At 38.5% G+C, this 16,414-nt stretch overlaps 2 protein-coding genes across 2 annotated transcripts in view; one reads left to right on the forward strand and one right to left on the reverse strand.

Annotated features, from left to right (window-relative positions):
* Positions 1-16,414, forward strand: part of F8 (coagulation factor VIII) — a 694,472-nt gene that overhangs the window by 268,351 nt on the left and 409,707 nt on the right. The gene's annotated exons all lie outside the window — the stretch shown is intronic.
* Positions 13,169-15,842, reverse strand: LOC128502979 (uncharacterized). The gene has a single exon (XM_053472969.1). The coding sequence runs from the start codon at positions 15,703-15,705 to the stop codon at positions 14,137-14,139; it is 1,569 nt and encodes a 522-aa protein (XP_053328944.1). The 5' UTR covers positions 15,706-15,842; the 3' UTR covers positions 13,169-14,136.

Genomic DNA, 16,414 nt, shown 5'->3' on the forward strand with positions numbered 1-16,414 from the left:
TTTTTATCTTCAAGAGATGAGTCATATATAGTGGGAAAGCATTTGCCTCCCCATTTTATCCTGTCGATTCTTCTCCAATGAGTCTCCTGAAGAAAAACTAAATCTGCTTTCTCCTGTCTCAAAAAATTGTAAATTCTATTTCTTTTTATCGGCGAATTTAGGCCCTGAATGTTTACTGAAAGACACTTAATCGTCATGTTTCATGATTATCCAAGTAAAATATACAAATCCCTCTCTTAAAGGGTGAACCACCAGGCAAAAATTTATAGATTCCATCGAACAAACATCTAACCAATACAAAAAAAAAAAGAAAGAAACACTAAACTTCCTCTCGGGAAGCGACCTAACAAACACAAGGCAGAAAGAAATATTATGTGACAGCGCATAATAATCTTTCTCTGAAGCTCCCATAGAGCAACTTAGGTAGGGAAAACACACCCTCCCTCCGACCAAAAGATTCCATAATTCATGGGTCAGTTGCATAAAAAAGGAAAAAAAAAAAAAAAAACCCATTATTATAGTCTCTTATATAGTCTCAGCAAAATATTAAGAAGAAATTAATTTAACTCTCATTCATTATACATTCTTATATTTTTATGTCGTTAAATAGTTGTGCATACTCGATGTAACCGAATAAGATATTAGATATGTCAATTTGAGAAACTTAAAATATATCTATATCTCATTAAGATTCATACAGGATGAATATACAGATAAATAAAATTTGAGTATACATATATATAGATTCTATATCAATTATGCATGTATATAATGAAGAAAGAAAGAAAAAAAAACCTATTATATCTCAACAGGATATTGAAAAAAAGATTAATTTAGAACTCGTTCTTTATACATTCTTCATTATATTCTTGTGCCATTCATAATTGTGCATGCTAAATGTATCCAAGTAAGGTACTAAATATTTCATCTTAAACGTATATCCTTATCTTTATTAAGTTTCTTACGGAATGAATATACGAATGAATAGAAATTTAAGTGTACATATATATAGATTCTATATTGTTTATAAGTGTATATAGTGAAAGAATGTAATATATGAATAAATAGGAATAAAAAAATAAATAAATACATAAATAATAAAAAGAAGTATATGAATGTATATATTTTAGCCTTATTCATAACTTTAGTGTATTCCTTTTATAATATTCTATTATTCTGTTAGAATTAATTAGACTAACTCAGTGCACAAAAATAAAGTAATAAAATGCTTACATAATAAATATGTCTTCTTAAGGTGTATACATATATTATTCTAAAATCCATTATAGAGAATAAACAATTCATTAAATAGTAAGTAGAATCATATGTAGAGAAAAATAAATATATATATATATATATATATATATATATATATATATATATATATATAAGAAAGTAGATATAAGAATAGATAAAGATATATAAATAAATAGATGTATATTTAAATATACATCGTGAAGTATATCACAAGTGTTGAGGTGATTATGGAAAAGAAAAGATGCATAAATATATAAATTATTATTGGTGTATTGAATTTTTTAATTCATGAGTGTTCATAATAAGTGAATAGCTAAAATAAAAAATAAATGAATAAATAAATAGGTGAATTACATAAATAAGATAAATATATATGTGTATATACATGAGTGTGGTCGTGTATGGATAAAATGTGATCGTGAGTGAATCTTAATAAGTATAAATCTGTCTCAGGAATCATACTGGGATATATCGCTTAGGACAATGTGATACCTAAAAGAAATAGTTAGAAAAATTAATCATAAGGTACTAAATTATAAGTGTAATAAGAAAGAAAAAAAAAGAAAGAATATGTATATATATTAAAGTGTCTCAGCTGAGATTTATAGACCATTCTTTAAATAGTGAGTAGAATCATATGGAGAAGAGAAAAAATAAAAAAAATAATAAAAAAAAAATATATATATATATATATATATATATATAAATATATATATATAAAAGTAGATATATAAATAAAGATAGATGAATAAATAGGTATATAGATATCCGTAGTGAAATATATCCCTAGTGTTGAAGTGATTATAGAGAAAAAAGATACATGAATAGGTAAATCATTATTAGTGTATTAGATTTTTAAATTCATAAGTGTTCATAATAAGTGAATAACAGATAAAAAATAAATAAATAAATAAATGAGTAAGTTACATATATAAAAGATAAATAAATATATATATGTATATCCATGAGTGTGATCGTATGTGAATAAAATGTGATCGTGAGTGGATCCCAGCTTAATAAATGTAGATCTATCTCAGGAATCAGGAATCATACTGGGATATATCGCTTAGGGCAATGTAGTATCTAGAAGAAATAGTTAGAAAGATTAATCTTAAGGTACTAAATTATAAATATAATAAGAAAAAAAATGAATAAATAAATAAAAAAAATAAAAAAAACATATATGTAACTATAAATCCCCTCTTCTACATTTTCCCGTTAGTTATATTTATAAAGCCAATCGGTAGTGTATTATATGACTTCTCCGATGAGCGGTATTGTTACGTAATTTTTAAGTTCGTTCTTGATCCATTGTTTTAAAGTTTCAGCTTCAAGAAAGTTAATTACAGTGCCCTTCCATTGTACCTGAAGGGCTCTTTTGTAGCTCCATGAGTATTTAAGATTTAAATCACTCAAAGTCTTTAAATCATTATGGAAGGATTTTCTCCATAGGTGAGTCGAGATAGACAGATCAGGAAAAACTTGGATATCAATAAATCTGAGGTCCTTAGCTGTCCTTCCTCGAATAGCGCTTATTATTTGTACCTTAAATTGTAAAGAAGAAAAATTCACGATCAAGTCCCTAGGGAGAGTCTCAGAAATGCCTTTAGGTTTAGGAACCCGAAAATGGCCTTCTACATATGTATGTGATGTTTCAATATTTAATTTAAGGTCTCTAAAAAATTCATATAGAAACTCTTTAACCTTGTCTTGCGTGTGTGTCTCAGGGATGTTTCTAAAACGAAGATTTAACTTTCTTGAGCGATCTTCCATTGCTGCTGATTTGGCTTCTAGTTCATCAATTCTTTTTTCCATTATACTTATTTTTTTGTTTAGGAAACACTGTTGATCCTCCACCTGTGTCATCTGTTTCTCCATTTGCTTCATACTAATTGATATTGTTGCAATGTCCATTTTTAAATCATTTGAAGTTTTATAGATTTCAGTTTTGATGTTTTCCATGAAAATCTCCATTGTATTCTTAAAGAAGCTTTGAGTCACGGTTTCATCTCCCTCTTGGGGATCGGTATCCAATGTTTCATCTCCAGGGCATAGAGAGTCTATTTGTGAATTATCCATTGTATCTCTTGAGGGCCTAGGTGACAAGAAACTAGCAGGTCTTTTATCTTTTTTCAGCTCTTTGTTGTTCTTATTTTTATCTTTAGATCTATTTGAGGGAGGGGGCTTGGGAGACATTTTTCCAACAGCTGTTTAAACTCTTTTATCCACCAGTTCCATCCACTGAATAAAGACTTTATATCTTTCGTCCCCTACCCTCTCAACATGTGTCAGTCTCCTCCTTACCTCTCCCCCCTAGTTCTCAATGAGGGATCAAGGTATGAGTCCAAAAAAACCCAAAAAACTGCCTAGACTCTCCCTAGAGAAATTCAGATGTGGTGAAGCAGTTCAGTTGAATCAGTTAAATCCCATTAGATAAGTAATCAACAGTGCAGTATTTCTCAAAAGAGCTCAGGAATAAACTGTTCTTTGATTTCTTAAAGCAAGCCAAGATACTGCTATTATCAATCATTTGTAAGAGATAGAGTACTGCAGCTTGGCACGTTAGAGAGATTCAATTAAACAGAAAATCTCTAATGGTCTGAAATACAGATTACCAGCTGTTGGCTTGTATGCCAGTATTTCTTCAGTATTTCTTCTATTCCAGCCGGGTAAAGAGGAGGAATCACAGCCACAAGCCGGGCACATGGAGTTATTCACGAGCCGGGCGCATTAGATCGGCATCTTACAGAAGTCTTGCGGGAGTCCATCGGTCGGAGGGAGGCGGAATCCCCGCCTCCCGGAACGTGCCTCGTCGCTTGCACGTTACGTCATTACCCAGTCCGTTAATATTATTGGTGGCCTCGAAAAGGCCTTTTTATTTAAGGTACTGGAGAAGATTGCCATGGGCCACAGATTTATACAACACATTCAGGCCTTATACTCCTCCCCTTCTGCTTATGTGCGTATTAATGGTATCCTATCTGATAAAATTACTCTGGCTAATGGTACAAGACAGGGTTGCCCACTCTCCCCTTTACTTTCCTTCTGATGCTAGAACCCCTAGCTACAGCCATGAGAGCGAATCCATGTATTACTGGTTTGTCCGTGTCAGGTTCCACCCTACTCAACCTGGAGTATTCAAAACATTTCTATGCTCAGGTTATTCTAGAACCACTAGTGGCCGCCCTTCTCTCTCTGGAGCACCAGAACCTCATGATTGTAAGCAGCTGTGCCTTGTTACTTGGATTACCCTTGGCCATCCTGCCATCCTCCTTAATACAGACTTTATCTCAGGAGATGGTCATTCCCCCATATTTCCTGGTTTAGAAGAATAGGCGTTATCAAAATGAGTATTCTTTCACGCTTCTTATACTTGTTCCAGACTCTTCCTGTTTTTCTGACCAAATCTTTCCTCAAAATGTGGACCAGAACCTTTACCAGATACGTTTGGTCCAACCACCCTCCTAGATTAGCATTCTCATATTTGATAGGTACTAAAGATTGTGGTGGCTTGGGTCTCCCAGACATCGAGTATTGGATTGCATCACATTTGAGAAGAGTAGTGGAATGGACATCTAATGTTCAGAAACAGTTAAATATAACCTGACGAGTTATCAGAGTCACATGTTCCCACATCTCGTCCAACTCTGATTTCCCTCCTTGTATGGAACGGAATAATGTGATGCATATATTGCCGGAGGGGGAGAAGGTCTTGCGAGTATCCCACCTATATACAGGAGACTCCTGCCACTAACCTCGGTAGATCTTATACAACATTTGAATTATTGTGTAGAGATGACTCCAGACACTCTCATCTCCTTTCTACCTTATATGAATTACTTTTCACTCAACGCACCTCTACTAAACCATATTTTCTTGTGACTGTGGGAAAGGGACTTACATCGTACTTTTGAGCCAGACGAATGGGAAAAAATAATATTGCTCATTCATAAGGGTTCCACCTTGAGCAAAATACAGGAATCTGCTTATAAGTTGCTCACCAGATGGTACAACTGTCATGCCACGGCATGAGTAACTGGAGCTTGGCACTGAATGGGTTAAGGGATTTGAGGCTAAGTCCAGTAACATTTGTTCACACCTTTCCTTTTGGAGCCAGAACCCAAAATAAAACTTGATTACCCCATGCTGGGTATTGACTAGGGCTGCAACAACTAATCGATAAAATCGATAATAATCGATAATGAAATTCGTTGCCAACGAATTTCATTATCGATTAGTTGAATCGATTATTATCGAATATAAAATGAGGGTTTTTTCAGAGCAAACGCTCTGAAAAACACCCCTCATTATATAATAGTTTAGTCTGACTCACAGCAGCAGCTCCTACTTACCAGTCCCTCCCTGTAAATCACTGTGACAACTGGCCCCGCCCCCTTCCTTCTCCCAGAAGGCCAGAACCACATGGCTGTGACACTCATCTAACTGTAAGTATAAAATTAATATTTGGGCTACTGAAAGTCAGGGGAGGTAGGGGTTAATTTAGGGGCAGTTATGGTTTATGGGGTGTTTAGGGTTAATTTAGGGGCAGTTATGGTTAATGGGGTGTTTAGGGGCAGCTATGGTTAATGGGGTGTTTAGGGGCAGTTATGGTTAATAGGGTGTTTAGGGTTAATTTAGGGGCAGCTATGGTTAATGGGGTGTTTAGGGTTAATTTAGGAGCAGCTGTGGTTAATGGGGTGTTTGGGGTTAATTTGAGGCAGTTGTGTGTTTAGGGTTAATTTAGGGGATGCTGTGGTTAATGGGGTGTTTAGGGTTAATTTAGGGTAGTTGTTTTGATGGGGTATTTAGAGTTAATTTAGGGGTAGTTATGGTTAATGGGGTGTTTAGGGTTAATTTAATGATGAGGACTGAGGGTTAATTTAATAAAGTTAACTTAAGGTGCAGTTAGAGATAAAGGGGGGCAGACTAAAGGGAATCTAAATCCTGGGGGCAGTGAAGATTAACCCAGTACTTATTTATAAAAGTATGGTGTCAGTGTGCTGTGAACATGTCTGTGACTATGAGGGGACTATGAGATATCTGGGGGGGTATAAGGCATGTGCAAACAGAAAAGTACCAATGTTCCACGTGAAACAATCAAATAATAAAATCAATACTTCCCCACACTAAAAGCAGCTTCCATAAACACTCTTCCTGAAGTGTATACGAAAATCAACAGCAAACAATGGAGCGCATATACATGGGGGAAAAAAACAAATACCAATAGTGTAATATGTAAACCAAATAGAAATAAAATAAAGTGTAGGATCCACTCACAAACGGGTTGGATATATGAAGCTCATCAAAATACGGACTCTGGATAAACTTGGGTGTAGAGAGCCGGCGCTCTCAATTTCAATGCCGCCGTTCCTGTGAGCATGTACAACCGCCTGGCGTGCCTGAGAATCTTCTTCTGCATCGCCAGGCGGTTGTACATGCTCACAGGAACGGCGGCATTGAAGTTGAGAGCGCCGGCTCTCTACACCCAAGTTTATCCAGGGGTATAAGGCATATCTGGGGAAGACGGAGTGACATATCTGGGGGTATAAGGCATATACATTATACAAGGCATATGTGGGGAGGGCAGTGTGGCATGTCTGGGGAGGACGGAGTGGTGTATCAGGGTGTAAAAGGCATATCTGGGGCCACAGTGGCATATCTGGGGGTAGAGTGGAGTGGCATATGTGGGGAGGGCAGCGTGGCATGTCTGGGAGGCAGCGTGGCATGTCTGGGGAGGATGGAGTGGTGTATCAGGGGGTATAAGGCGTATCAGGCACAGTGGCATATGTGGGGGTGGAGTGGTATATGTGGGAGGCAGCGTGGAGTGGTATATGTGGGAGGCAGTGTGGAGTGGCATATGTGGGAGGCAGCGTGGAGTGGCATATGTGGGAGGCAGCGTGGAGTGGTATATGTGGGAGGCAGCGTGGAGTGGTATATGTGGGAGGCAGCGTGGAGTGGTATATGTGGGAGGCAGCCTGGAGTGGCATATGTGGGAGGCAGCGTGGAGTGGTATATGTGGAGTGGTATATGTGGGAGGCAGCGTGGAGTGGTATATGTGGGAGGCAGCGTGGAGTGGTATATGTGGGAGGCAGCGTGGAGTGGCATATGTGGGAGGCAGCGTGGAGTGGCATATGTGGGAGGCAGCGTGGAATGGTATATGTGGGAGGCAGCGTGGCATATGTGGGAGGCAGCGTGGCAAGCCTGGGCTCAAATGTGCATAAATTGGGGGGGCTGGTTGTGAAATAAAGAAAAGAAATGCATTTTATCAAAGTTTTTTTTTATTCTGCTGTTTGTTGTTGTATATACTTCTCCTCTCTCAAACCAATACCACCAATTGATATGCGTGGAGAATAATCCGCTCTGCGTTGTGTATTAATGATAAATGTAATACCCCTTGTTACCTCCTCCAAGAACTAACATATAACCGTATCCCCTTTTCCAGATAATATATATGTCTAGTTCTACTAAGGCTTTCTACCCGATATTACAATAAAACAGCCAACCCAAGATTCTTACCAGAGAGAGAGCTTTAATTAGAATCTGCCCAGATTAATGCTACAGCAAAGACAAAACCTGAGTTACAGTGATATACAGATGACAATCATTCATACCAATCACAAACATCCCATCTATCTAATATCTGCTGCTAAGTGTGTATGCTGTGTGGGTGATGTGCCAAGGGTGAGACTCTCCAATCCAGTCTCCCTTTCTGTGTGTTTCTACAATGTCTTTTTAAGGGATTTCTCTATTGATGTGTAAATGAGGTCCCTGTCCTGTGTTCCCAAGACCCCACCGTGTGATGTTATTGACTTGCTATGTTTCCCATGCCTATCTCCAGGTGATGCATTTCCTTCCTTCTCTACATAGTATGTAGGTGTGATATCTTCTTACAGCTGTCTTTCCTGTTACTTCCCCCCTAAGTGGCTTGCAGCTATCATACATACATATACACACACATAAACTTAATCAAGCACATATTAATTACAGATATACATACTTTGTATTTACCCCAACACTCCCCCACTTGAATAAGATCCATATAGGAATTTATTCATAAAGACTCAAACCCAAGCAGTATTACAAGAACCAATATACTGGTATTTTATATCCCTACAATTGATGCTAGCTCTAATTGTTCCTGCTTGGTGTGTGTTTTCTTCAGTTCTTTCCTCCAGAAGCAATATAGGATGAATAAGGAGCAAATTAATACAAATTGCAGGAATACAAATATTACAGAAGCAGTTCTTAATCCTGGGTGTGTATATACATTGTAGGGGATGCTCCACCAGGGCTCTTGAAAGCTGTGTGTAAGTTCTTTTGTGCCGGCTAAATGTTCACCAGATCTTGTAATTGCACAACCCTTCTATTATTTCTGTTAAATAATGTATCCAAATCTATGTTAAGTGGCGGGATTGTTTTAAATAGTGAGGGAATCATCTTATTCCAATTTCCCAGCTCCTCCTGTACCATGTTCACAGATACCTGTGTGAGTTGAACGTTAGCTCTTATGACCTCCTTACCCACTTTCATGGAGCCATAGGTGAGATTAACACATCATCCTGTAGCAGGTACATTACAAGGTACAGTTTGTTGCCAGAGAATTTTAGATACACCCAGTGCACAGATCGTAGGGCCCTGCCCATGTACCACCCTTTTCCATCCATTTACACCGGACTAGGGGTTCTAGTACACAGGAACAAAGCCAAGCATTTTTACGTCTGTCACAGCAACTGGGGTTAATAATCTTCCATAACTGGTTTTCTTTTACCACCAAGCGGGTTTGTGGCAGGAGTTGTTTTAAAACATTAGTGCCATTAGCCACGTCTAACTCACCCAGCATAGTCATCTTATAAACAGGTACAGGCTGTTCTGTCCAAACTGGAATGTCAATTAGTAATGGAATTACCTTTTTCCCTACTTTACACTTAATTCCCTAACCAGATGAAAAACTAGGGTAGAATTCACAATTCTGGGCCATTCCCCTTGTTTTATTTCTTGGAGGCCTAAATTTAGGTGTTCAACTAGTAGATTTCCGACTATACCACATACCATAGCCTTGGACACATCATTATTCTCAACTGATTCTCTCAGAGCATTTACAGATATATTAATCCATTGCAAATCTGCAGCAACTGTGTGAATGTTCTGTATTGATAGATCAGTTTCGGCTAGAGTGTTAAATTCCACACGTCCCTCTTTAAGTAAAATTTGTTGCAACCCATCTACAAATTTTTGTTCTCGTGAGTTTAGATCCTCTATGTCTAATTGAGGTCCCCAAACTGAATCCTGATATTATATAAGTACCCAGATCCCTTTTTTTCTCTCTCTCTAAAACGAAGCCCTTGTGTAGCATCCCAGAATAGATTAATATGTGCTTGAAACACCTTTTTAAACCATTCTTTCAACATTTCTGGGCAGCTCTCTGGTATATTAAATGAAGAAAAATTTAACAATAAAGGTAATGTTACATAAGACACATCTGTATAAGCGACCGTTTGTGTTGGTTGTATGAATAATCCATGCTCTGGCCAGGGGGTGGTTGTTGGGCAGTCCTGTGAGTTAGTAAGTTGTACTTTAATTGCTGAGTCTACTATAGTATGCAGTCCACTGTGATTTGGGTTGCATGTCACAGAACCATCCTGGGTTAATGTAAAATTTCTTTCCAGCAGCATCTTTATTCTCACTTCCTTTGTGGTATTGGCCCAAAATGTACTGGTACTCTTATGCATATCACTCCCTCCTGGATAGCTCCAAACTGCAAATTCAGAGGGAAGGTTAGACTTAGGCATTGAAATATTACACTGTACCACTATCCATCCCCCTATAGCCCCAACCACGGTATGCTTATCCTTAAATGTAACTTCTGGCGATTGTCCCTTTACTCTTAAAGTTACTCTGATTTCTCCTTTTTCTTCTGGACGTCTTTCCTCCCTCTTATACCTATCTACTAGAATACCTGCATCTCCTGAATTTTTTTCACCTAAATTGCTCTGATGTACCCTTATTTCCCATTTATGACTATTGTCCATCAGAGTGCTAGTCCTTTCTCCTTTTATATACAGTATATACATTAAGCCTGATACAATCAACCACCATATCACTGCTGCTGTATTTTGGCATTTCACATTTCCTAGTTGAGATGTTCTTCCAGGGGTCTTCTCCATTTTCTATTATCTGGAAAAGAGAACTAAGAGAACATGTAAATATACATTACTTCTGCACATCGTTTTTCCCTTTAAAGGCTTTTATCTGACACGCATGTGTCCATCTAAAATTCTCTTCCCCCACATCTAGTAAGTACACAGAAGGACCAATTTTGTCTATTACACCATATGGACCTTTCCATTTTGGTTTAGGAAATGGATGATAGGGAGCAAAATCTTGCAACATTACTCTGTCACCAATCTCATGTTCTGTTAAATCTCCTTTGGCATTAAACCACTTTTGGGTATATTTGTGAGTGCATTCATCAGTAGCGCAGATAGATTTATGCACTGTCAAAATATGTTCTTTAAGATTCTCAACCCAGGCTTCTGATAAGGCTACTGTGTCTAGGGCAGGTGGGAGAGGATTCAGTAAATGTTCCCACGTTCTCATGTTTCTCCCTAATAAAGCTTCATAAGGGGCAAAACCTGTTGATCTGCACACTCTGGAACGAATAGTTGACAAAACAAATGGCAATTTCTCATCCCAATCAGTTCCTTGCACATTCACAACCTTTTTTAAAGCATCCTTTATTGTCCTGTTCATTCTTTCAACCTGACCAGAGGATTCTGGATGGTAGTATATATGGAATTTGTGATTAATTCCTAGTAAACTACAGGTTTCCTCTATAACATTACCAATGAAGGCTGGTCCACTATCACTGTCCATAACCTTTGGAATTCCCCACCTACTGAAAATTTCTTTTACAAGTATTCTGGCTGTGTTGATTGCAGTACAATTTTTTGTTGAAAACGCCTCTACCCAGTGACTAAATGAATCTACTACCACAAGAATATATTTATTTCGGTGGGCAGTATTTGGTAATTCACCAGTGTAATCGATTTGGATACGTTCCCATGGTCCCATGGGTGCCTGTCTCATCAAAGCTCCCCTCCGTCTTCTGTTAGTAGGATCATGTCTAGCACATTCCAAGCATGATAATATGTGATCCTCCATATGTAAATAATTTTGGGGCCACCAAGCTACCTGGTCTAATCTTTCCATTGCTAATGGGAGCTTCGGGTGTCCTCCTACCGGAGAGCCATGTATCCAAGTGAGAATATCTTTTCTCACTCCTTTTGGGGCCACCCATATTGGTACCTCATCCTTAGTGGTTACAAGTAACCCTTCCCTCAAATATAGGTTCTGGCCCTCATACTGGATAGGACCTGTTTCACAAGCTAGTTTTAATGGGCCTAGCTCCTCATCTTTTTCTTGTAGTTTAGCTAATTCACTTGCTCGTTCATAAAGATATTTCGCCTTTGCTCGTGTCAAGACAGCTACAGGCATTGACATAACAGCTGTTAACAATGGCCACTCATGTGCCACACTAGCTGCCTCCTTTGCCAATTTGTCTACTTTGTTATTCCACTGGTGTTCTCGTGTTGCCTTCCTATGAGCCTGTACCTTTCTGATATTAATTCTATGGAAATTATGTGATTCCTCTTCAATAGCTTGCCACAAGGAATCATATTTTACTCTGCCTCCATCTGTTCCTTTAAACCTCATCACATTCCACCATGGAAGGTACACAACAGCTCCTTTACACACCTGGTCTGAATCAGAAACAACATTGACCTCATTGCTGAAATTTTTCATTTCATTGAGTACCTGGAGAAGTGCAGCTATCTCAACATACTGTGCAGAAACCGATTTACAGGAATACATAAACTGTTTTTCAATTTGCTCATCTTTTACCAAAATACCAGCAAAGCCTGCTATCCTATGTCCATCCTGATAAAATGAGGAACCATCAATATACCAACATTCATGACTGCAGTCAAAAGGTTGTTGCATCGTTCTAAAAACTGAATGCTGCAAATTTGTTCCTAATATCTGGCATTCATGAGGTTCACCTTCTATAACCAATCCACCTGCAAGAACACTAGGTTCTTTCAGTAGCATCCCTTTTATGTTCTCTGACAACAAAGCAGTAGTCCATCTAGCTAACCTTTTACTGTTTACATCACTTTCTTTCCATTGGCCATTTGCCAACAACACAATAGGGGTATGGTGGCTTGCTATAACAACAGTTTGTGTTCCCGTCAAGTATCGGAATTTATTTATTGCCCAGTAACAACACAAAACCATACGTGTACACAGAGGATATTTTTGTTCCACTGCAGTAAGCAACCTGGATGCATATGCTATAGGTCTTTGTTTGCCAAGACACTCCTGGGTAAGTACAACTGCTAGAGAATTGGGGCCCACATAGGGATACATCCGAAATTCTAGGTTAGGATTAGGGACAGCTAGGGTTGGAGCATTACCAAGGGCCTTTTTAAGATCTTCCACTGCTCGTGTATGTTCAAGCTGCCACTTCCACTGATCCTGCTTTAATAAATCATACAGTGGCTCTGTTAACTCGGCATATTGTGGAACAAAATCTCTGCAAAATCCAGTCATTCCCAGAAACTGTCTTAGGCACCTTTCATCTGTAGGTAAGGGAATTTTTCCAATCAGCTCCACTCTCTGTTCATTAATACTGCGCCCAGACTTCCCTATGGTCACACCAAGAAACTGAACCTGCTCTCTTCCAAGCTGTATTTTTTTTGGATTCAGTTTTAAGCCTGCCTCTCTCAAAAGCTGTAACAATTCCTGGATATCATTTTTATGTTCCTCCATTGAGGGAGACCCAATAAGAATATCATCCACATACTGAACAATCCTTTCTGACTTTGAAAATGTATCTACCACTTCTTTCATGTGAGCATGAAAAATGGCTGGGCTATCTTTGTAACCCTGCGGTAGAACTGTCCACATATACTGGATTCCTTCCCAAGTAAAAGCAGTCCTGTATTGGCACCTGGGATCAAGACTTAAACTCCAAAAACCATTACTAATATCAACCACAGAAAACACTTTCATGTCTGGAGTTATCTTACCAATAATTTCTGGATAAGCAGCAACAATAGGGGCCATGCTTTTTGAATGTCTATTCAAAACTCGGTAATCAATCGTTAATCTATACGTTCCATCGGGCTTAGACACTGGCCATGCCGGGCTGTTACATATAGACGCACCTCTTACCAATGTGCCCTGGGCTTCTAATTGCTTAATTACTCCTGTAATGGACTGGAAAGCTTCTCTGGGTATTGGATATTGTTTTTGGGCTGGTGGATCACTGCCTTCCAGCAACACCATTGTTTGCATTTTACCACAGTCCTGTTTATGTTCTGCAATGACATCCTGATACTCATTCATAATATCATTCCATTTGGGGTCCCAACACCCCCTTGCTTCCCCCACTGGTTTCACTGTCGCTGTTGCTAGTTCCATCGGAGGGTGCCATACATGGCCTGTATTTCCTTTTCCTTCCATTTTCCACAATTTTAAATTAGCCAAATCAACAACCAGTCCTTGTTCCAAACAAACATCTGCTCCAATAATATCTTGATTTTCACATACAACATCACATACCCATCTTTCCTGACCAATTTGCATTTCCACATCACGTACAAAAGGAGCTTCAATGGAATGCCCCGTAATACCTGTAATTCTAATTTTCTCATTTCCTGGATTAACATGCTTGCTAAAACTTACAGCTGCCCCACTATCTAGCAGCGCTTGTACTCGAGTTCCCCCTAATGAAACATCAACAGTGGGCCGCCCCCAGGGATCTAAGATCAAATTCGTGAGAAAATGACAAGAAGGGGCTCGGGGGGCTCGGAATTCCTAACAATCACCTTTTTCTTTAGGGTGAACTACCTTGTTGTCTTCCACAGTAGCTACCCTTGTTTTTGCATTCTTGATCTTATCCAATTCATATTTCACATTGTCTAGTTCTTCCTGTAAGCGATCTCTTTCATTTTTTATTTCATGAAAAGGTACCCATGGTTTTAACGGTTTATCACTCTTTACCCTCCTTCCTCTATCTGAGTCGTTATCAGTTCTATAACCTCCCATATTCTGAAATCTATTCCCCCTCTGAGAATACATGCCAGACCTGTCTCTTCTCTCTTGCCCCTCTACCCTAAAAATTCTTGCAGCATCAACAGCAAAACTCTCATTTTTAATCTTTCTTCTCCACAAATTATCAGCTCTTAATAATATGTCACACATTTCTGATGGATCTGGGGTTACTGATAAAATCTCCTCTCTAACCTCTTGCTCTAATGCATCTAAAAACATTGATCTATGCATCAGCCCTCCCTGTTCAAAACCAGGATTACTGACAACCAATTGTTCCATAACTGTAGATATTCTAGCCGACAATTCATAAGGAGATTCTTGTTTCAGTTGTTTAATTTTGCCAGACAACGACATACCAGATGTAATTCCATACAATGCTCTTAAAATCTCTTTCAACATATCCCTAGTTCTACACTGCTGACCACATGTCTGTACAATCCTAACCCACAATCCATTTCCAGCAACTCTCTGCAGCACTCTTTCAATATCCTCTCTTGTCAAGCTATACATCTCTTTTACTCTTTGAAACCCACAAAACCATTGCAAAAAACGGTTAATGTCATGCTGGGGAACCAGGCCTATTTCTTTAACAATGGCATCCATTTCTTGTGGCTTTAAATGTTTAGTAACAAGCTGTATCCCACCAGTATTATCAGGATTTAACACTGTAGTTGCTGTAGTTGGGGCAGCAGGGATACTCACTGGCTTTTGTTTCAGATCATCCCATGGGTAAATAGATTTATATCCTATATCTCTAATCCCTGAGTTAACGGACCCAGGAATTTCAGGTGCAGGAGACATACTAGAAGGTGCCATACTTTCTGCCATTTTATTAAAAGCCATATTGGTAGCATGTCTGCATTCATCCAATTCTCTCTGCAAATCCAACATTTTCTCATTCACCCTTTCATTCTCCTCTTTAAGCTCCTCACACACTTTGGCCTTTTCAATTAAAGCTTCTCCAGTTGCTACTGCATACACTCTAAGATCAACAATCTTATTATTTAATTCATTATACATCTCATCATGCTTTTCAGATTTTACTTTAATTGAAGCATTCAGCTCTGCCAACTTATCCTCATTTGCTTTCACAATTTCTTCCAATCTTAAACAACAAGAGAGTAGTCCTTGCACAATGCAACCTTTTCTTTTACTCTCTGACACCTTTTTTTCAAATAATGTCTCTCCCAAAAACTTCTGCAACATCTCCCATGACTGTTTACAGTCCTGTGGGATTTCATAAGGACCACCATGTCTCTTAATATAATTCAGAAGCCATTTCTTAACATTTTCAGAATAAGTAACTTTTGCATCCTCCATGTTGCATGTCATATCAAACGAACAAATCACAGCAATATAATATAATAACAATTATACTCACCACACTCCAGGCAGACTCTGTAAAGTTCTTCTGGCCAAGGGTCACGGCACCAATATGTTGTATATACTTCTCCTCTCTCAAACCAATACCACCAATTGATATGCGTGGAGAATAATCCGCTCTGCGTTGTGTATTAATGATAAATGTAATACCCCTTGTTACCTCCTCCAAGAACTAACATATAACCGTATCCCCTTTTCCAGATAATATATATGTCTAGTTCTACTAAGGCTTTCTACCCGATATTACAATAAAACAGCCAACCCAAGATTCTTACCAGAGAGAGAGCTTTAATTATAATCTGCCCAGATTAATGCTACAGCAAAGACAAAACCTGAGTTACAGTGATATACAGATGACAATCATTCATACCAATCACAAACATCCCATCTATCTAATATCTGCTGCTAAGTGTGTATGCTGTGTGGGTGATGTGCCAAGGGTGAGACTCTCCAATCCAGTCTCCCTTTCTGTGTGTTTCTACAATGTCTTTTTAAGGTATTTCTCTATTGATGTGTAAATGAGGTCCCTGTCCTGTGTTCCCAAGACCCCACCGTGTGATGTTATTGACTTGCTATGTTTCCCATGCCTATCTCCAGGTGATGCATTTCCTTCCTTCTCTACATAGTATGTAGGTGTGATATCTTCTTACAGCTGTCT

The sequence above is a fragment of the Spea bombifrons genome, chromosome 8, assembly GCF_027358695.1.
Source record: "Spea bombifrons isolate aSpeBom1 chromosome 8, aSpeBom1.2.pri, whole genome shotgun sequence".
Lineage (NCBI taxonomy): Eukaryota > Metazoa > Chordata > Amphibia > Anura > Pelobatidae > Spea > Spea bombifrons.

What these genes read in the sequence shown, in the direction of transcription:
- LOC128502979 (XM_053472969.1), bottom strand. Translation starts at nt 15,705, where the DNA reads ATGACATGCAACATGGAGGATGCAAAAGTTACTTATTCTGAAAATGTT.